Source organism: Taudactylus pleione, unplaced genomic scaffold (genome assembly GCF_031769625.1).
Source record: "Taudactylus pleione unplaced genomic scaffold, aTauple2 ptg000186l, whole genome shotgun sequence".
NCBI lineage: Eukaryota > Metazoa > Chordata > Amphibia > Anura > Myobatrachidae > Taudactylus > Taudactylus pleione.
This window is the reverse complement of record NW_028284588.1, coordinates 2,169,415-2,190,671: the sequence shown is the minus strand read 5'-3', so window position 1 is coordinate 2,190,671 and position 21,257 is coordinate 2,169,415. Positions and strand designations below refer to the sequence as shown.

Sequence of the window (21,257 nt, the reverse complement as noted above, 5' to 3'; positions counted from 1 at the left end):
AAGATTCAATATTTATGCAGAAACAGCTTTCACAGCAAAAGCTTTAAAAGGTGTGTACACACTGGACGATATTACTGAGCGATTGCACGATTACAACATCGTAATCGTGCAAGCGCTAAGTAATCAAGCAGAAATCGTCCACTTTTAAGTCAGAAGCGACCAGCGTGCTCCCGCTGGTCATTTCCAACATTGTCCATCGCCTGAACATGCAGGCCAATCTGCCGATAGCGACAGATTGGCATGTTCAGGAATGATGGACTGTGCCTGCACTGATCATTCAGTGCAGACACTACAGGTGCTCAGGAACGACGGTACGATTACGATGTCATAATCATATTGTCTTTCCTGATCGCCCAGTGTGTACGCACCTTAAGTGTTTAGGGTATGTGCCAACTTTGCATACTAATCAGGACCGATTTTGGTCAATGTTGATCGCGCTGTCGATCAACATCGACAGCCGCCCCTTTTGTAGTGAGCTCCGGAGCGAGAGAATTTCTCGCGCTCAGGGGCTTGCGGCCGCTGTGCGTGCGCAGGGCCTAAACATCGTCCCGCTTGCGAGCGGGTCTGAATAAGGTCCATAGTATGTAACTTAAAGTTCCCACAACAACCAACTAATTGAAAAGACATTTGAGGATTTCAGTTATATATATGGAAATCTACTTACTGTATTGGAATAAATATTGGGTCATCCTCTGACAGAAAAACAAATGGATCTTCCTTAAACCCAAACAACTTCATTTTTTTGAATGGTGGAGGCCTTGATCACAAAGAGGGATGAAATATAAAAATGATCAATAATGTAAAGCAAAATAAGCTAGAGCAGTGGTAAAATTTGGGCCCTTCAGCTTTTGTGGGGCTACATATCCCAGCATGCCCGGCCAGAGTTTTAGAATTCCCTAATAGCAAAACTGTGGCACTGCATGCTGGGATGTGTAGTTGTATTGCAGCTTGAGGGTCAGAGTTTGATACCACTGAGATAGAGGATAAAGCACGCAACGCAAAACTGCAACCATGGCAAGTTTATGCAGTTTATAACTTACCCGCACACACTGTCTTTAGAGGAATCAGCTTCAGGATTGCTGCAAGGTGTGGTGCCTTTATCCTTAATTTCCACATTTTCTGTACACTGTGCTGTCTCACTTGTTGTTTCTGTGACATTTTCAACAACTTCTGTAACAACTGGCACAGGAGCAGGGGGTCTGCGCTGTAGCTGCAAAGAAAGCGGATCCGTATTTCAGGTCATTTTGCACACAGCATTCTAAAACAAAAATAAACTAAACATTTTCTGATGATTCAGTCCCAATTACTCTACCTACATTCCACCATCCCTGCTATTATGCTAACACCTTTATAACTCACCATACCAGTGAGTTATAAATCTGATTAATGGCAGCTTCAGATTATCAGAACATAGGAAACCTGTGTGAAAACAAATAGTGTACGTAATAATGTGTGACCTCAAGGACTATGAAGAACTTAATTTGATAGAATTCTGGTAGAAGTAGTGTAGGCGAGATACAAAGGGCAGTTTTGTTCATTAGACCAAGTACAACAACAAGATAGACCAGTAAGGGTGATCCACCAAAAAACTTTTGAATAGTTTGGAAGATAGTTTAAACAGCCTCAGGTAATGAATTCAGATTTTACAGTAAGTCTAAATTTAAAAATAATAGTAACTTCTTTAATATTTCTTTAAAATAAGTTTGAACTAGTCATGATTTAGTCTCTGCTTAAACGGTCTGTGTATTATACAGTGGATAAAATAAGTATTGAACACATTAACATTTTTCTCAGTAAATATATTTGTGGCTATTGTAATGAAATTTTCACCAAATGTCAGCAACCACCCATGCAATCCACATATGCAAAGAAATAAACCATAAATGTAGTTATATGTAATAATGTAAAATGACACAGGGAAAAAGTACTTAACACATGAAGGGAGGTGCAAGCAAAGATACCAGCTGAAATCTATCAGTAATTAGAAAGCAATCCTGCCCTTTGTCAGTGCAAATTAATGTAAAATGGTTCAATCCCAACTGATGGCCTATAAAAAGGTGTCTCATTTCCAAGGTGTCACAAGAAACATCTCATGATGAATAAAAGCAAAGAGCTCTCTCGACCTTCGCAACCTTATTGTTGTAAAACGTACTGATGGCATTGGTTACAGAAGGATTTCTAAACTTCTGAATGTTCCAGTGAGCACTGTTGGGGCCATAATCTGGAAGTGGAAAGAACATCATTTCACCATAAACCGGCCACGACCAGATGCTCCTCGCAAGATTTCTGACAGAGGAGTGAAAAGAATTATCAGAGTTGTCCAAGAGCCAAGGACCACTTGTGGAGAGCTTCAGAAAGACCTCGAATTAGCAGGTACAGTTTTTCAAAGAAAGCAATAAGTAATTAACTCAACCACCATGGCCTATACACACTCAATAGGATTCAGAGAAAGAAAATAAAGCTGCTAGAATGGCCCAGCCAATCATCTGAATTGAAAATCTATGGAGAACTAAAGATCAGAGTTCATAGAAGAGATCCACGGAAGCTTCAAGATTTAAAGACGGTTTGTGTGGAAGAATGGGCCAAAATCATACCTAAGCAATGCATGTGACTATATTCTCCATACAGGAGCCATCTTGAAGCCATACAAAAGCCTTTGTTGGCTATGACAAAGTATTAAATAAATTTCAGTAAGAGTTTAATACTTTTTCTCTGTGTAATTTCACATAACTTAAATGTATGGACATCTATGGTTTGATTTCTTTGCAAGTGTGGATTGCATGGGTTGTTGCTGACATTTGGTGAACATTTCATTACAAAAGGCCCCATTACAAATATATTTACTGAGAAAAATGTTTTAATGTGTTTAATACTTATTTTACCCGCTGTATATCCAGGAAAGTTCAGCAGATTACACTAGATTTCTACTACAGGGTCCATAGGGGTCCACAGGGTTGACCTTGGGGTATAAGCTGGATCTGGATCCACGGGTACCACGCAGTTAAAGCTTTAGCTGCTCCCAGGATGCACTTGGGTCCATCCTCCTCTATACCCCGCCCCCGAGCCACAGCACCTCAGTTTTAGTTGGTGCCCTGCCGGAGTCGGTTCACCCTGCGCAGGGGGGCTGCAGGAGCAGCCCCCAAAAGCGTTATTTAAAAAAAAAAAAAAAAAGAGCCTGTTAGATTTTTTTTCTTATAACTTGGCTCTTCAGTGGCAGCGAAGGGCTGTCTGTGCAGACGCCCACGCTGCCGCTCTTATTCCCCGCTGGCGCCGCGACGCCAGTATCGCGGCGGGAGGCCAGAGTCTGTACTAGCCGGACTCTGGGTACCTCCCTGGACTGCTGCCGGAGATGCCGGGGACAAGGTAAGCCGCGAGTCACAGATTAGCGACGGCTCGCGGGTCTTACCAGAATATGCAGTCCTTTGCCCCCGGTCCTAGGGGACAGACCGGGGACCGCTAGCGGTGGCGGCAGGCTCCCCCTCTGATGAGGAATACCCAGTCAGTCCACTAGACCACCAGGGTTAATTCTTGCCAAGCGGGATGCCGGCAACCCGGGGGTTTATGGCTAGCCAGGGGAGGAAGCCTTCCCTGTCTAGCGGCTCCTCCCCTCAGCTCAGCGCGCCTTTCAGCTCGTAGTCTGGCATCGCTGAGCTGCAGTTACTCGGCCACTCCTCCTCTGAGGTCTCTGGGGGACATTTTCTCGTGGCAGCGCAGATCTCTCAGGGAGCACGAGGACCGGTCCCTCGGTGTACCTCTCCCCCGATCAAGGACAGGTGTACACAACGCTATAGCCCTCCCAGACACTGAATCTGGGAGGGTGATTGTAGTGGAAAGGTGCAGTGAGTATACTTCTCTGCATGGTATGTGACTTGTTAGTGCTGCCTGTCTGTGCTTATTTCTACTTACTGTCAGCTTATACCTATCCCTTTCCTTCTCCTACAAGCCCTACAGGTGTGTGGGGGAGGGGCGTTTCTACAGACCTCACCTATATAAATCACGTATTTGTGAGGTCCGTCACATACAGTTGTGTGCTACACAGTACCATATTGTGGGTTGTTGTTCAGCACACTGGTGAGTGCGCTTGATTCGGCTCTGTTGCCAGATATATTTGTAAAATATATTTTGTCATGTCGGTCGAGGAGATTGAGCACTCCGTGGCTCCGGTGTTGGTCTCCTGTGGATGCTGTTCTGCAGGAGTGGATAAGGAGGTTTTGTCACTGGATGGCCTGTGTAGTCGGTGCCAGGTGATTCCTGGCCCCTCACAACCTCCTATAGCGCAGGAGCCATCATGGGCGATGTTTTCTCAGGTGCTGGCCTCTATTGCAGACCGTCTGTCAGTACCGACTGCGGATCCTGCTAGGGCGTTGTCCCAGCCGACCGTCTCCCATTCCCCGGGTGTTCCGAACTTATTGCGCAGCCCCCCAGGGTCTCAGGCAACCCCGCATAAGGACCAACAGACTATGTATGTACAGGCTTCCCCGGTGACGCAGCAGTCTGTGGTGCCTTTCCAGGCCCCTCTGGCGGCTCCTCCACCCTGGGTGGATGTGCTCTCCAGCTCCGTACAAAATTTGGCGGCCGCGTCTTCGGCTTTTCAGTCTATGTTGCAGACTTACATGCCTTCCAGGGCATCCCTTTCCTGAGGCACATTGTAAGAAATGGGAAACTTCACCGGCGGTGGATTCTCACATCACCAGTTTAATACGGAGCGCTACTTTGCCATTGCCGTCTATATCCTCGCTGAAGGATCCCACGGACAGGAAAGTGGAGACTTGCTTGAAGTCTATTTACTCCCTCTCAGGTGCAGTGGCCCGACCGTCCATGGCCATCTCCTGGGTGGCCAAGGCCATTGAGGGATGGGCCAACGCCTTGGAGGATACCTTTCCGGACGACGCTCTGGATGTCCAGAGGGCGTTGGTGGGACAGATGAGGGACGCTGCTTCCTACACCGGAGAAGCCTCTTTGGATGCTAGTCTGCTGACTTCTCGGGTATCGGCTGCAACGGTGTCTGCCCGCCGATCCTTATGGCTGAGGTCCTGGAGAGTGGACTCTGATTCAAAGAAGGGCCTGGAGGCCTTGCCTTTTAATGGAGAACTGCTATTTGGTCCGGACTTGGACAAAATAGTGGATACTCTGGCTAAATCTAAATCTGCCTTCCTCCCTTCGGCTTCTGCACCTACCAAGGTACGGAGCTCTGCCTTTCGGTCCTTTCGGGTTCAGGGCAAGGCCAAAGGTCAGTCCTTCCCGAGGCAGTCGGCGACCAAGGCCGCTTCTAAGCCCAAGAAGCAGGCCTGGAGTGCCAGGCGCCCTTCTTCCAAACAGGAAGATAAACCTTCTGCCTGATGGGACGGGCCTCCCTCTGGTCTCCCAGGGGTACGCCCTGTCTTTTCGGCACAGACCGCCCCACCAGTTTTTCTGCACGAGTCCTTCTCAGGATAAGACCAAGACTTTACAGATTCAGGAAGCTATATAGAGTCCTTGCTGAAAGCAGGGGTCATTGTTCCCGTTCCTCAATTACAACGAGGGACGGGGTACTATTCTTCTCTGTTTCTGGTGCAGAAACCCAATGGTTCTCATCGCCCTATCCTCAACTTGAAGTCTCTGAACAAATTCCTCAGGGTTCCCAAGTTCAGGATGGAAACGTTACGTTCCATCATTCTGGCGATGGAGCCTGGGGATTACATGGTGTCCCTGGATATCCAGGACGCCTACCTCCATGTTCCGATAGCACCTTCGCACCAGCGGCATCTGCGGTTCGCTATCCTTCAACACCACTATCAGTTCCGGGCACTACCCTTTGGCATCTCCACGGCACTGAGGGTATTCACAAAGATTATGGCAGTCATGGCCGCACATAATCGGAACCAGAAAGTACGGCTGCTGCAGTATCTGGACGACCTCCTGTTGCTGGCGAGCTCCCCGGAGGTACTGCTTCAGCATCTCCACCTGACGATCGCTTGTCTGCAAGCGCACGGGTGGCTGATAAATTGGAAAAAGTCCTCCCTGATTCCATCTCAGCGGATGGTTCATTTGGGAGCCCTGCTGGATTCTCGTCAGCAAAGGATCTTCCTGACCTCGGAGAAGGTCTCCTCCCTACAGCTGCGGATACACAGTTGCATGAGCAGTTGCCGCCTGTCGGTCCATTCGGCTAAGAGTTCTGGGCTCCATGGTGTCGACATTCGACATGGTGGAATTTGCCCAGTTCCATTCCCGGCCCCTGCAGGGGCTGATTCTATCGGAATGGAACGGGTTACCTCACCGAATCCGCTCTCAGATGCTGGTGTTGTCCCCAGAGGTTCGGCAGTCTTTGGCTTGGTGGCTTCAGACAGCTCATCTGGTCGAGGGGCGCCCCTTTTGGATCCCGGACTGGGTCCTGCTCACGACGGATGCCATTCTCCAGGGTTGGGGGGCAGTGACCGGCTCGTTGTCGCTTCAGGGTCGTTGGTCTGCGGAAGAAGCACTTCTTCCCATCAACATTCTGGAACTGCGGGCAGTATACAGGGCCCTGCAGTCGTCCGGCGCTGCTCTTCACGGAAGGGCGGTTCAGGTGAAGTCCGACAACGCCACAACGGTGGCATATATCAACCGCCAAGGAGGAACTCGCAATCGGGCAGCGATGTCGGAGGTGTCTCACATCCTTGCTTGAGTGGAGTGTCACATTCCAGCGATCTCGGCAGTCTTCGTTCCCGGAGTCCTCAATTGGGAGGCGGACTTCCTCAGCCGTCACGACGTGCATCCCGGGGAATGGTCGCTTCACCCAGAGGTGTTTCAGCTACTCGTGGACAGGTGGGGGCTGCCGGAGCTGGACTTGATGGCCTCCAGTCACAATCACAAGTTGCCCGTTTACGGGTCAAGGACAAGAGATGCAGACGCCTGTCTGGTAGACGCACTGTCGGTGAAATGGACGTTTCACCTGGCGTATCTGTTTCCTCCGATATCCCTACTTCCTCGGGTTCTGCGGAAATTCAAGCAGGACGGCGGCACGCTCGTGCTGGTAGCTCCGGCGTGGCCCAGACATCCTTGGTACTCCGATCTGAGGTGTCTCTCCATCGACGCTCCGTACCTTCTTCCTCAGCGTCGGGACCTGTTGTCTCAAGGGCCCTGCCTTTACCCGGATCTGGGTCGGCTGTCTTTGACGGCGTGGCTCTTGAGACAGCAGTCTTGAGGTCTAGGGGTTCTCCAGTTCGGTCATTGGTACCATGCTTAGGACACACAAGCCTGCTTCCGCACGGATTTACCACAGGGTGTGGCGCACTTACTTTCAGTGGTGTGAACCCAGAAGCTATGATCCACAAGTGTTCCGGGCTTCCAGAATCTTGGAGTTCCTTCAATCGGGTTTGGACCTTAGCTTACGCCTTGCCTCTCTGAAGGTTCATGTGTCTGCTTTGTCCGTGTGGTTTCAACGACGGATTGCCACACTGCCAGATGTTCACACCTTTTTCCAGGGTGTTCTCAGGATCCAGCCTCCCTTCGTGCCTCCTTGGGACTTGTCGGTAGTGCTACGTGTCTTGCAGGGTCCTCCTTTTGAGCCGCTTGAGTCGGTGGAACTCAAGTGGCTGACGTTTAAGACTGTTTTTCTCCTGGCGATTGCTTCTGCCAGGAGGGTGTCTGAGTTGGGGGCGCTTTCCTGTCGCCCTCCTTTTCTGATTTTTCACGAGGACAGAGTGGTGCTCCGCACTTGTCCTGAGTTTTTGCCCAAAGTGGTCTCAAAATTCCACATTAATCAGGAACTAGTTGTGCCAGTTTTTCAGTCACCTGATCTTTCAGCTGGTGAGGCTTCCTTAGATGTAGTCCGGGCGCTTAGAATCTATGTGGACCGGACTGCTTCGGTTAGGAAGTCTGATTCATTGTTTGTCCTCTTCGGTTTTCACAAGAGGGGTTGGTCTGCCAACAAGCAAACGTTAGCCCGTTGGCTTCGTTCAGTTATTTGTGAGGCTTATGCACAGGAGGGTTTACCTGTACCAGCCTCTGTTAAGGCTCATTCCACTCGTTCTGTGGGTCCCTCTTGGGCTGCTAGACGTGGCGCCTCTGCTGTTCAGCTGTGTAAGGCGGCCACTTGGTCTTCAATTCAAACGTTTTTGAGGTTCTATGCGTTTGACACCTTTGCCTCTCAGGATGCATCCTTCGGGCGCCGGGTGCTCCTTTCAGCACAGGAGCGTCCCCGCCCTTAGTTGAATTGCTTTGGGACATCCCCAAGGTCAACCCTGTGGACCCTGAAGTAGAAAACAAGAGATATGGTAAGAACTTACCTTTGTTAGCTCTGTTTCTACGAAGTCCATAGGGTCCACAGGGCGCCCGCCCTGACGCACCTGGCTTCAAATGGGCTGTGTGGCTGGTCACCGGTTTTTCCGTCTCCCATTTCTGTGAGTATGGTTTCTTGTGTGTTCCAGTCTTCCTTCTCTCTGTTTAGTCTCCTCCTCCGGCCTTAGCTGCTTACTAACTGAGGTGCTGTGGCTCGGGGGCGGGGTATAGAGGAGGATGGACCCAAGTGCATCCTGGGAGCAGCTTAAGCTTTAACTGCGTGGTGCCCGTGGATCCAGATCCAGCTATACCCCAAGGTCAACCCTGTGGACCCTATGGACTTCATAGAAACAGAGATAACAAAGGTAAGTTCTTACCAGATCTCTTGTTTTTATGCTAAAGTATCCAGCATATAATTCTGAGTTTATAGGAAGAAAAACGTTGTAGATTACTCTAAAGCATTGGGGGCAATTCAATTCGGGATGTTAATAGCGCCAGGATGTTGGTCCCAGAGCTATTCAATACTAGTCTGACTATAATCACTTAAGTCTGAGAAAGATGGTTCTCGATACTAAAGCAGGGTGTTTAGTTACAAGAACCGCCATTTTCCGACTAAAGTGCCAGCCGCGAGCCTGTTAGCGCTGCGCTAAGCCGGAAAACAACCTTGCGGCTGGCACTTCAGTTGGTGCAAGGAGAAATCCTTTAGTCAACCTAACAGCACGCTCAATTGAATAGCTCCGGGAGCTTCCTCCTGGAGTTATAGAAAGAACTCTGAATTGAATCTCCCCCTTTGAGTAAAGTATCTGTCTCTGGCATAGCTGCCTCCTGTAACTGCAGAGTTTCCCTGACCACATCTATAAACATAGAAATTCCTGAATCTGACTGATCCCTATTTTTTTTGGGAACCCTTGTCTGGCTAATCCATACTGAGAAAGACAGACAAGTCTACTCCAAACAGATAGCTACCTAAATTCCCATATAAAAAAAAAAAAAAAAGTGTAGCCCTGAATGAATAGAAAGAAAGAAGGAGAGGTTAATCAAGAATCTTATTTACCCATCTGTTTATATGCAAAAAAACCCTGGCCAATAAACCAAAGGTAAAATAAAAATGTTACACACCTATGTAGGTTACTGCCCAACTTTCAGAAAAAACAGTGCAGTAAATATGCTTATATTTATAAGCCCAGAACACCAGGTTAAATACACAATAGTAATAATCCCAGTTTTACTGTCTTAGCTGTCAGCCTCCATCCCCCAGTGCCTGCTATGGATTCTATCCAGACTTCAGCTGCTGTGACTTTGCAGCAGCTTGTATTAATCAAAAAAAGAGGAGATATGGTAAGAATTTACCTTTGTTATCTCCCTTTCTACAAGGTCCTTAGGGTCCAAAGGTGACCTTGGGGTATAGGTGATGACGTAGGCATCGAGCACAATGCAGTTAATTTCTTTCCCCCAGGATGCACTGGTCCCACTCCATACCCCGCGCCTCCAGGGCATTACTCAGTTTAGTAGCAAGCCAGAGGACGGAGGAGAGTACTGTGAGAGAGAAAGAAGTCTGGAACATACAAAAATCACATTCTCGCTAGGAAGGAGACAGACTGTAGACCACACAACACCCTAGTTACTGTACAGGGCGCAAGGGCGGGTGCCCTGTGGACCCTAAGGACATCGTAGAAAGGGAGATAAAAGGTTAGTTCTTACCATATCTCCTCTTTTCTACTTTGGGTTCCTTGGGGTCCACAGGTGACCTTGGGGATGTCCCAAAGCAGTCCCTTTAAGGGTGGGTACGCTCCTGTACAGAAAGGAGGACCCGCTGCCCAAAGGAAGCATCCTGAGAGATGAAGGTATCAAATGAATAATACCTCACAAAAGGTCTGGACTGAAGACCAGGTGGCCACCTTACAAAGCTGTACAGCCGAGGCACCACGCCAGGCTGCCCACGAAGGGCCCACGGACCTCGTAGAATGAGCAGATACAGAAGGTGGAGCTGGAAAGCCCTCTCTAGAGGAGGCCTCCGAAATAGTCAGACAAAGCCATCGTGCCAAAGTCTGCTTAGTGACAGGCCAACCCTTTTTATGGAACCCAAAAAGGACAAAGAGGGAGTCTGACTTCCTGTAGGACCCAGAATGGTCCACATAAATTCGGAGGGCTCGCACCACATCCAAAGACCCCTTACCTGCTGAAACACCCGGCCCAAGAAAGGTCGGAACCACAATTTCCTCATTAATGTGGAAACTTGTCACCACCTTAGGAAGGAAACCAGGGCGAGTTCGAAGCACTGCCCTGTCCTGGATGAACACCAGTTATGGAGAGCGACACGAAAGGGCCCCCAAATCTGACATTCTTCTATCCGAAGCAATGGCCAGAAGGAAGATGGTCTTAAACGTAAGCTATTTCAAATCCACTGATCCCAGTGGTTCAAAAGGCGGGCCCCTGCAAGACCAGAAGGACAATCGCCAAATCCCAAGGCTCCACCGAAGGCACAAAGAGTGGATGAATCCGCAGCACACCTTGTAAAAAGGTGCGCACATCCTGCAGAGTCGCAATCCATCTCTGAAACCACACTGACAGGGCCGAGACTTGTACCTTCAAGTGAAGCCAGGCAGAGTCCTAGGTCCAGGCCTGCCTGGAGGAAAGCCAGTATCCTGGAAATCCTAAACGTCCGAGGATCATACCCTCTAGAGGTGCACCACTGAAAGTAGGAGTGCCACACTCTGTGGTAAACCCTGGCAGAGGCTGGCTTCCATGCACTCATCAAGGTGTTAACTACCACACCAGAGAAGCCCTTCGACCTTAGGAGGGATGCCTCAAGAGCCATGCCGTCAAAGCAAATTGACCCAGATCCGGATGAAGGCAGATACCCTGTGACAACAGGTCCCGACATTGAGGTAACAGCCACGGAGTGTCTACCAACAGACTCTGAAGGTCTGAGTAACTGTGCCTCCTCGGCCATGGTGGACCCACCAGTAGGAGCCTGTCTCCTTCCTGCTTGAACTTTCAGAGTACGAGAGGAAGAAGAGACACCGATCCCTGGAAAACTACTTGTGGCTGGCCTAATAAAGTCACCGCAGTCCGCATGCACACGCAGCGGCGTCCTGGAACCCAGCAAAGCCCCTCTTCTCCTTGCTTGTTGCTGCTTCTGTAACCCTTTCAGTGGTCCAAAAGGTAAACCCCCCAAGGATTGAAGCAGTGTGGTGCTGAGCAGCCCATGAAGGTGCGAGATAAGCCGGCTTTACAGTATACTGTGAGTAAAAATAAGCCCCGGCCAATCTGCTCAAAAGCAGTGTGCCGGGAAGCAGCATATAATGGCAACAAGATTTTTTTTTATACTTTGTAACAAATATCACTTTTTTGCCTGCGGAAAAGAGTGGGATACTGGTTCAGACAAACCTTCTAATCTATATAACTCCCACTCTGTTGGTGCTTGTCTGTCTGCAGGAACTAAGCACCCAAATTCAAAACATTGAAATAAAAGAAATAAAATCTAACTAAAAGCTAGGACCTATATATCTAGTTCCAGTTTTCAATTAGCTAGTGTCTGACTCTGCCCTTCACTATACATAACCCAGATGCAAGCATTCCCTAGGCCTAGGTGGAAAAAAAAAAAAAACACACACCACCCCCCCCTCCTAGAGGAGAAGGGGAGAAGTTTATCTAGTACCCTGTTTCTTACAATGTAGGGCTTTACTCACCATGTGGCCCCTACTGCAGACAGAATGTGACCCTATTGATAATGGTCTTTCAATTACCACAATCAAACTGCTGTGAAGAACTAATCCCCATTAGGTATGTGCCCGACAAACAGATGAAGATACTTAATGACACCAAGACAAACACTGGTATTTCACAACCAATGCTATTCTTGTGTAGAAAATTTACCTTTGGTTGTCTCTTGTTCCAAGGCATAGGAGCCTTTTTTATCAGCACTGCTACAAAGAAACCTCCCGTGTTCTGGTGATGTGGCAATATCCTCAGGCTGTTAGGCAAAACAAGATATTTTAATAAAAATGTGAATAAACCATTAACAAATCACATCAGGCTTCACAATAAAAAAGAAAACGGAACACAAATGTAATATTGTTTAGGACATAACTCTTCAGAAATTATTTGGCAAATATTTTGTGTACCAAATGGCAAGAGATATTTTTTTTCCCCTCATGGAGACCAAGCTAGAAAACGTAATTTGTACTGCTTGTGGGGAAAAGAATCGCTAACACTTTCTTACTTAATACATATTCCAAACTCATACATAAACAAAAAGGAGAACATTTAACTTGACCAAAAGTACATCCAAACCGTCACAGCAGCAACTTTTGTAGGGTTGGTCAAGATCAGTGGTTCCCAAACTCTGTCCCCAAGGCACCATAACAGTCCTGGTTTTAAGGATATCTATGGATTGAGCACAGTTGATTAAATCAAATTGACTGAAGTATTAAATTAGATCACCTGTGCCTTAAAACTAGAGATGTGCGGTCGGTTTTACTCGGATATGTTCGGATCTCAAATACGGCATCATATTGGCTATCCAGCTGTCAAGTGTTTTAGATAGCCAATAAAATAATCTGGAACTAATCCGAATTTGCGCTATGTGGCAAAAAGAACTGAGTAAATCTGAACCCGCACATCTCTACTTAAAACCTGGACTGTTAGGGTGCCTTGAGGACAGAGTTTGGAAACCTCTGGTCTAGACCGATACAGCAGTGAGAAAATCTATCCTATACCAAGCATATGGCCCTAACAAATGGTAGCCACTAGAAAATGATGCAGTGTAACCAGCAAGACACAGATATCCAATGTCAGACCCTCCAACATGACCAGTTCCATCAGGTACAAAATGCTCTGCTCCTGGACTTCTTAATTTAGGATTGCAGCCACCTGTGTTGAAACACCTGTCTCTTCAATTAATTAGTTCAACACAAGTGGCTGCAATTATAACTTAGGTGGGAAGACCAGGAGCAGAGCATTTGTACCTGGTGGATGGGGTCTGCAATGTGTTCCTTATACAATGTACTTACACTGCAGTATACATGTACCACACGGTTTATGAACACAAGGTGAGTGTTATGCCAATGTAGGATAAGCCATTAATGTTGTCTTTAGTAGATCAATAAAAACAAGGTTATGTGGGCGGCACATTAACTGATCAGCTAACTCCACTGTCCAACTGTGAGGGGTGGGGTCATAAGCAGTCCAGAAACTTGACATTATAAATTCTCAAAATAAAGCCAAAGCTTCTCTCTCCTTTTCTAAACACTTGCATTATCCCAACCTAGATAATAATGTTCCCATTTCCCCTCAAATATTGCACCACCAGCAAGTAAAACAACTTTCCCTCCAGTAAAACACTTTACCAATCTAGCACTTTCCTTTCCTCAGCGGCTAGATCCACCCCAAACTACTGTTATTTCAGCAGCTTTCATGTTTTGCTGGGCAAGTTTCTCATCCTTCAAGCAAATTTGTAAAAAAAAACCTCCTCACTTCTTCAGCAAAAACCTCTCCACCATCGGATACACTAACCACTTGATTCATACTGCCCGGTAAAAGACATTGCACGAAAGAAGAAAGTTTATATATTTCTATGAACAGTGCAAAAACTGCTACCTTACCAGCGGTGTATATTCAGCGCTTTCATTTTTTCCTCACCCAGAGGAAACATAGTTGGCCGAATCTGCGTATGTCTTTTTGTGGGCACATCTGTAAAATTGTCAAACCATTGGCCTTCTTTTGTCATTACCTACAAAATAGAAAGAGATACCTTTGGAGAGGTTGTTGTTGGTTTGAATAGTCTGAGCAAAGAACATACAGAAGCAATAATAAAGTCACCTTCCAGTGGGTGATTCCAGGCATCCACTTTAAGCCAGGAAGCACAGATGACACATCAGCAAGCTCAAGAGAACCTAAGAGAAAACCAAGCACATTGTATTACTACTCCGTCCTGTAAAGAGAGCACACTGGTGGTTATTTATGCAAGTCTAATTTCCTCCTTGTGGTTTTATTTTTCCAATGTCATTACAAAAGCTGAAGTCTATGACTAAGGTCCATATTCAATTAGGAGCGAAAAGCCGTTTTCGCCCGTTTGTTGGTGAAAATTTAGCCTGAAAATGTATCCCTGTATTCAATTCCAGTCCATTTTCGCCAATGCGAAAAGTCAATGCATTGAAATAGGCAAAATAGGTTGGAGAAAAAAAAAAAAAAAGTGCAAAATCTATATTTTGGGGTGCAGATGTTGAAACCTTGGTACACCCCCCCCCCCCAAAGAACATTTCACCCCCAAAAAAATAATTCCCAGAACACCCCCCAAAAAACACCCTTGAAATTTGGGGTGAAAATTAAAAAAATGGGGGGACAACTTCAAAAACTAGCAAAATTAGCTTCTGGAGGTGCTCTAAGAAGGGGCCAAGTGTTTTTGGGATTTCAGGTTCTTATATGACGGAGGAATATCACTTTTTCTAAAACTTCACTTTGGAGACAAAAATATGCTAGTACCCATTTTCAATTACCCCATATTTGATGGGACTACTTATTTTCTCCCAAAAATGCTGCTTTATACCATTCACCACTTTTACCTAGACGCTAATCGCAAGCAATCACCACCACTTAAGTACCCTAACTAGTTCAATAAATTAGGGCTAATACTAAACTACCCTAATGATTTCCGAAGTCAGCCCATCTTTTTCTGGGGTACAAAGTGATTCCCCCAATTCATCCTGCACTTTTCGCCTGTTTCACATTCACCGGGTCCCGTTTTCACCCGTTTGGGTATTGAATAAGGGGGAAATCGGGATCGCGCACGAAAAAGTTTACGCCTCCAAAACACACAAAGGCAGTGAAAAGTCGGGTAGGCGGAACTTTTTCAATGAGGCGAAACCAAATTGAATACGGACCTAAGTGACAGGTTCACTTTAAGGGAAGATGATAGTTTTTTTCCTTTTGTCTTCTAGAATATACACAGCTGGCCTATTTAATAGTACTGATGCAATTACTGAGCTACTATATTACTGAAGTATTAGTAAAATGTTCTGCTCATTACAGCAAATACATTAAAAAGGTTTTTCTAGTACATTGAAATTACTGGAAGCAGAACAACAAATGTGTGTCATTGTCTGAGAACACATGGCCTTGCCTTCACTTTTCTCCAGCAGGGAGGCTATAACGGCTTCATCCTCAATAGGATTCAAAGAACACGTTGAATACACCATCCTTCCCCCTTCTGCCAGCTGTTCAACACCACGGGTAGCAATCCTAATCTGTAACCTAGTAAAAACAAAATGAAGGTTAACAACAATTTGCAATACAGTAGATTTCAAAAGATTTTTTTTGCAGAACACAGCATGCTGCCAGTCGTAGCTATACAGATATCAGCTGAAGGCATTAATAAATTAACATAGAGTTTGCTGTATGAACACACACATAGAACAAAAGAACAAGACTGCGGCTGGGAGGATTGTTCTGCCAAAGGAAGATTGGAAGGCAAAAAAGTTAAAAATGTGTACCCAGAGAGGAGTGGGCTGTCAGCCCAGTGTGCCTCGTTCCCAAACATACATTTATAAATCAGACCCAACCCAGTCCAAACATAGAATTTGACGGCAGATAAGAACCACTTGGCCCATCTAGTCTGCCCCATTTTTAAACATATTGTTACCTCAACCCTTATTGATGCTTACTTCTTCTGAAGGATATCCTTATCCCATGCATGTTTAAATTGCTCTACTGTCTTAGCCTCTACCACCTCTGATAGTAGGCTATTCCACTTGTCCACTACCTTTTGTGTGAAGTAACTTTTCCTCAAATGTCCTCTTATTCTAATACTTCTCTTTCTTTGAAGAATGTCTCCTTCCTTTACCTTGTTGAAACCCTTTATATATTTGAATTTTTCTATGATGTCCCCCCTTTCCATTCTCTGCTCCAAACTATACATATTAAGACCTTTTAGTCTTTCTTGGTACGTTTTATTTGCCAAGCGGACGGTGAAACCCAAGCCAGCTGGAAGGAATGCCAGAATATCTGGAAATCCTGAACGCCGGAGGATCGTAACGACAGGTACGATACCATAAGAATTAAGCCTGCCACAGCCTGTGGAAGGTCCCAGCAAAAGCTGATCTATGTGCTCTGATGACAAAGCCAGGGAAGCCGTAGGACCCCCGTAGTGACGTAGTCAAAGACAAAACGGTCCAGGGCCACACAAGGATCCTGAGACAACAGGTCCGGATAGTGAAGCATCAGGAATGGAGTATCTGTGGGGAAATTCCGAAAATCCAAGTACCGCTGACATCTGGGGCAATCAGGAGCCACCAGCAGGAAAGCATCTCCGTCTCAAATGAAGCTTCCGAAGACCTCGAGGAAGAAAGGAGACCAGAGGACCCAGGTACACAAAGTGGAAGGACCACTTCACCGACAGTCACTGAAGGTTGCTTCAAAACCCCTAGTGCTGGACCGTATCACTGGTAGTGTGTGATAAAGTCAGAAGGCCATGAGGATCACCTCAGGGAGGCCCCCTCTGCTCACCAGGAGACGAAACCTCTCTTGGAGAAGAGACTAGTCCCCGGGATGGACCTAGTGACGGCTGAGGAAGCCCGCTTCCCAATGGAGAGCTCCTAGACTGAACGCTGCAGAGATGGCCTGGAGGAGACCCTTGGCCTATGTCAGAATGTGAGACAATTCTGTCATTGAAAGCCAATGAACAGTGTTGGCAAGATGGAAGTCACTGTCGTAACATTGTCGGACTGACCTTTTTGAGGTTTACCCTAAAATACGTGTAATGCCAGTGGAGGCCCAAGACAGCCTAAAGTTCCAACAAGTTAATTGGTAGGGCAGAATCGACAGATGTCGAACTGTACTGAAACAAATGCGAACCAGACACTGTTCGTAGCAAAAGAATACCCTGGACGAGATGGCCATAGCCAACCGGACAGAGACCGACACGCCTCCGGAGAGAGCATCGTCGTTTGAACAGTGATCCGACGGGAAAAACTCGTTCCATCTTGAGAGGAGCCAATTATGGAAAGGCCTGGAATAGAACTATGCCCATTCCACCCATGCAAAAGCCGACACTCAGGATATTTGACCACGCATCCCAGAGTGTACTGACATATGTCGACCACATAGACATCCGCATACTCCTAGTCAAGCAGTGGAGATCCTGTCGTATGCCCAAAAAAAAAAAAAAAAATTCTCAAGATTTCTGAGAATCCAGCAGGGCTCCCAGATGAAGAATACCCTGAGAGGGATGCATGGAGGACTTTTTCCCCTGATGAAGCCACGGTAATTCTGACCTGGCTGTAGAGTACTTCGGTCATCCTCCTAAGAGCAGGAGGTCGTCCAGATACTGGAGCAGTCGGATATACTGAACTGGTGAACAGTCAGAAAATCCATAAAGCTGGTAAACCCCCGTGGGGCTGAGGACAGTCCCAAAAGGCAGAGCCCGAAAAATTGCAAGTGGTGCTGTGGCACAGCAAACCTGAGCCCATGCTGATGAGAGGTCTCTATATGTACCTTTAGAAACTGGTGCAGGGAATTGAAACAGAGAATAGGCCAAAGAGAATTCAGCCACTGCACCAGAAAGAAAGCAGAACAACCAGTCCCTCGTGGGGATGGCCTAACTAGCTCTGCTTACCGCAAAGACTGTATAGCTTTCTGGATATGTAAGGCCCTGTTCGGGTCTGAAGAAGGGCTCGCGCACCACCACCTGTAAAGAGGCCGCCTGAGCAATGAGAGGGCGTACCCGTGAGAGAGTACCACTCCTACCTATGCAGCCGTGGCGACTTGACACCAGCAGTGGGCGCACTGAGAAAGTCAGTAGCTCACTTTGGAATCCCCCAGTTGTAGACCTGTCCCGTTAGGCTGAAGAATTATCCTTAGGTTCAGAAGCAGGGTCGGCTGGAAGTCCAGGTCTGCTCAGTACTGGATATGGTGGCCCTTGTAGAGGCCGACAGCCTAAGAAGAAACAGGCCTTTAGGCTGACTGTGAGGACCAAAAGACATAACAGATTTAGTCTGAGGCCCTGTAGTGGGAGTAGCCAAAGGCGGTAAACGTGTCGTTAGTAAAACTACAATCTTTTTAAGGTCAGGACCAAACAAGATCTTCCCTGTAGATGGTATCTGCACCTCTGCATTCCCAGAGCTCAGCCATAGCGTAGTACAGCGGTTACAGTCGCAGCCGGAACTCTGAAAATTAGGAGACTGGTATCCAACCACATACGACAACAGCATACAGTATGTGAGCGACCAAAGACATTTGAACCCCAGACATGATTGAGGAGAAAAAAATGTCACAAATGCACCAGCCCAGTATGCAGTAGTATCAACCAACCATGCAATAGCCATGGTAGGACGAGTAACTGCCTGAAATCAGTATACTCGCTTTCAGGGGCTGAGTTACCACCTACGGATCCGTAGAATCTGACCACGCAGGAATATAAGGCGTAGTAACGTCTGTAATCAGATGAGTAACATGCCAATCCACCCCAGGAGGGGCTCGTGATGACCCTCAGGGAGTTTGGGACAGGAGGCCGAACGCTGTTGTAATACCTCGTATCTGGCAACAGCCAGAGTCCCGCCATGCGATCCACCAGCTAGACAGAAACAGGGAACCCGAAGGCCCGTTAGGGTGCAAGATACAGGTGCAGGATCAACATTCTCTCTAACCAGAATGGACCTGCTACCAGCCCCAAAGCATGGATAAAAATACTTGAAATAGGCTCCCCCCCGTGTAAGAGGGAAAGAGCCCAAAACAGCATCCAGTTCACGGCAGAGCCAACTTGGAAGTAACCACAGGGCGTATACCACGCCATTTTGCGTTTCGTAGAAAAACGACATCCACCCAGGGTGGCTGTTATGGTAATCCCTGCAAGGCGAATGACAGACCGTTGTGGCACCAGGGGGAAATCATGTACTGTGAAAAACACCTGCAAGGAGCGATAGTCTGTGTCACAGGAGTAAAGTGCAAGAAACTGCGAGATACCCTGATACGAAAAGGGCAGTATGGAGAAGTAACCCCAAGTGAGTTACAACAAAGGGGACCGCCCGGCGATCCGCAATTGAGAGGATCCCAAGAAACAAACTGCCCAAGGGGGTCGTGTAAGGGGCCCGGCACCAGATGGCGCCACATACATAACCCTTTATGAGTCAAATCCTCCGTACAGCACATGACTTGCAGGATAGTAAAAATGGGTGCAGTATCACGCTCTCCTTGTCAGAATCAAGCAGCGCTATGCTGGTCCTGACTGATGCTAAAATTAGCTGCAGGGACCCATTTTCAGCGTATGCAATACAGAGTACCACCTAAAATATGGCAACGTGCAGCATGCAACAGTATGTGACAAACCTCACATATAAAGGTGAAAGGATAAAGTACAGTCAGCACTAGCATAAGTCACATACAATGCAGACAATCTATACACATACATACATAAGCAAGACATAATATACTGCACTATGTTGCTACATTCAACTACCCAGATTCAGTGTCTGGGAAGGCTATAGCGCTGTGTACACTCACCTAATGGTGAGGTACGCAGGGGGACTGAGCCAAACGCCATCTCCGGAGATCTGACGCTGCACCACAGAGAAGATGGCCTCTGGAGACCTCAGAAGCAGCGCGGCCTGCGGAGGAAGCTCAGCGACGCCAGACTACGGACACTGAAAGATGCGCTGAGCTGAGGAGCCGCTGTAACAGGGAAGGCTGCCTCCCCTGGCCGGCTATTAACCCCCGGGAAGGTGGCTCCCAGCGCCGATTGCCAAGTCCCCGGTGGTCTAGTGGACACACGGGGTATGGGGGGGCCCGCCACCACTGCCGGCACCTCCGGTCTCTGGGGACAGACCGGAGGTACAGGACTGCATTTGAAAGCGCGGATCACCGCAAGTGGTGACCCGCAACCTTTCCTGCTCCCCGTGGATCCGGCAGCAGTCCTGGGCGCCCGCAGAGTCCGGCTCTAGTATAGACTCTGGGGTCCCGCTGAGATCCCCAGATCTGTACTGGCGTCTCAGCGCCGGTGGGGTGACGGAGCGGCAGCTTGGATGTCCTATGGACGGTCAGACGCTGCCGCTCTAAAATTCCAAAGTAAAAATAAAAAAAACTTTGTTCTTAGAAAAAAATAAAGCTATGGGGCTGCTACTCAGCCCCCACTGCACTAACGGTGACCCGACTCCAGCCGGGCACTAACTTAAACTGAGGTGCCTCTGGCTGGGGGGGCGGGGTTATAAGGAGAGTGGACCCAGGGCATCCTGGGAGCTGAAAGCTTTAACTGCGTGGTGCCCGGATTTGGTTCCCCAACCTATACCCCAAGGTCAACCCTGTGGACCCCCTATGGACCCTGAAGTAGAAATAAAGCAGATCTAAGGAATACACATACAATGCTCCTTACCCATGCAGCTGCAAACTGTTTAATGTTGTCCACTTCTTCCAAACATCAATGTTCTTCCTCAAAGTCCCATCACCACTGCAACAATTGGGTAACAAGATAAGCATAGAAGGCAGGCCTAAAAGCAATTCATTTAATATCAAGTTCTCTTTACTGTGTCAAAGAAAATTCTTAATTTTAAGAAAATTAAACCACTAAAACACGGCTTCCAAAATGCTACCAGACTACACCTAAAACGAATGCACAAAGATAAATTACTGTGGCAGCCTTGGTAATAAGATTGAATACAATACATACATTACAGTTTGCTCAGCTCTAGAATAAGCAACATGACTATCACAGCTGCACTAAAATGGTGCCAATATGCATGTCATTTTTGTAAAAACCAATGCATTACATACATGAAATGTCACTTTGCTCATGGTCATTCTTACAAATAGAGCAAGGAATAACATACCTGATATCAGAATACACAAAAAGTTGTACTAACAAACATGTCCACCTTGAATAATCTACAAATGTGTCCTTATACACTAGCCTCCTTGCGCGTTAAACAGCCCTTCTTAGTCACGCCATGCCATGGCTCGGAAGTGCTGAGCGTCTTTTGTGCCATGCGGCCGGCGGTATTTCATACCGATTCCTTACATACTAAGTGGAGGAA

The 21,257-nt window shown here is 47.3% G+C and overlaps 1 protein-coding gene across 2 annotated transcripts in view; it reads right to left on the bottom strand.

The window, feature by feature from the left end:
• NSUN2 (NOP2/Sun RNA methyltransferase 2) overlaps positions 1-21,257 on the bottom strand; it is a 55,615-nt gene that overhangs the window by 19,387 nt on the left and 14,971 nt on the right. For both annotated transcript variants that reach the window (XM_088476335.1, XM_088476334.1), the window contains exons 9-15: positions 20,600-20,674; positions 15,362-15,492; positions 14,062-14,135; positions 13,845-13,972; positions 12,118-12,214; positions 1,041-1,210; positions 665-757 (exon numbers count right to left, since the gene is read on the bottom strand). In XM_088476335.1, the coding sequence (XP_088332461.1) occupies positions 665-757; positions 1,041-1,210; positions 12,118-12,214; positions 13,845-13,972; positions 14,062-14,135; positions 15,362-15,492; positions 20,600-20,674 (768 nt within the window). The remainder of the gene's footprint in view (positions 1-664; positions 758-1,040; positions 1,211-12,117; positions 12,215-13,844; positions 13,973-14,061; positions 14,136-15,361; positions 15,493-20,599; positions 20,675-21,257) is intronic.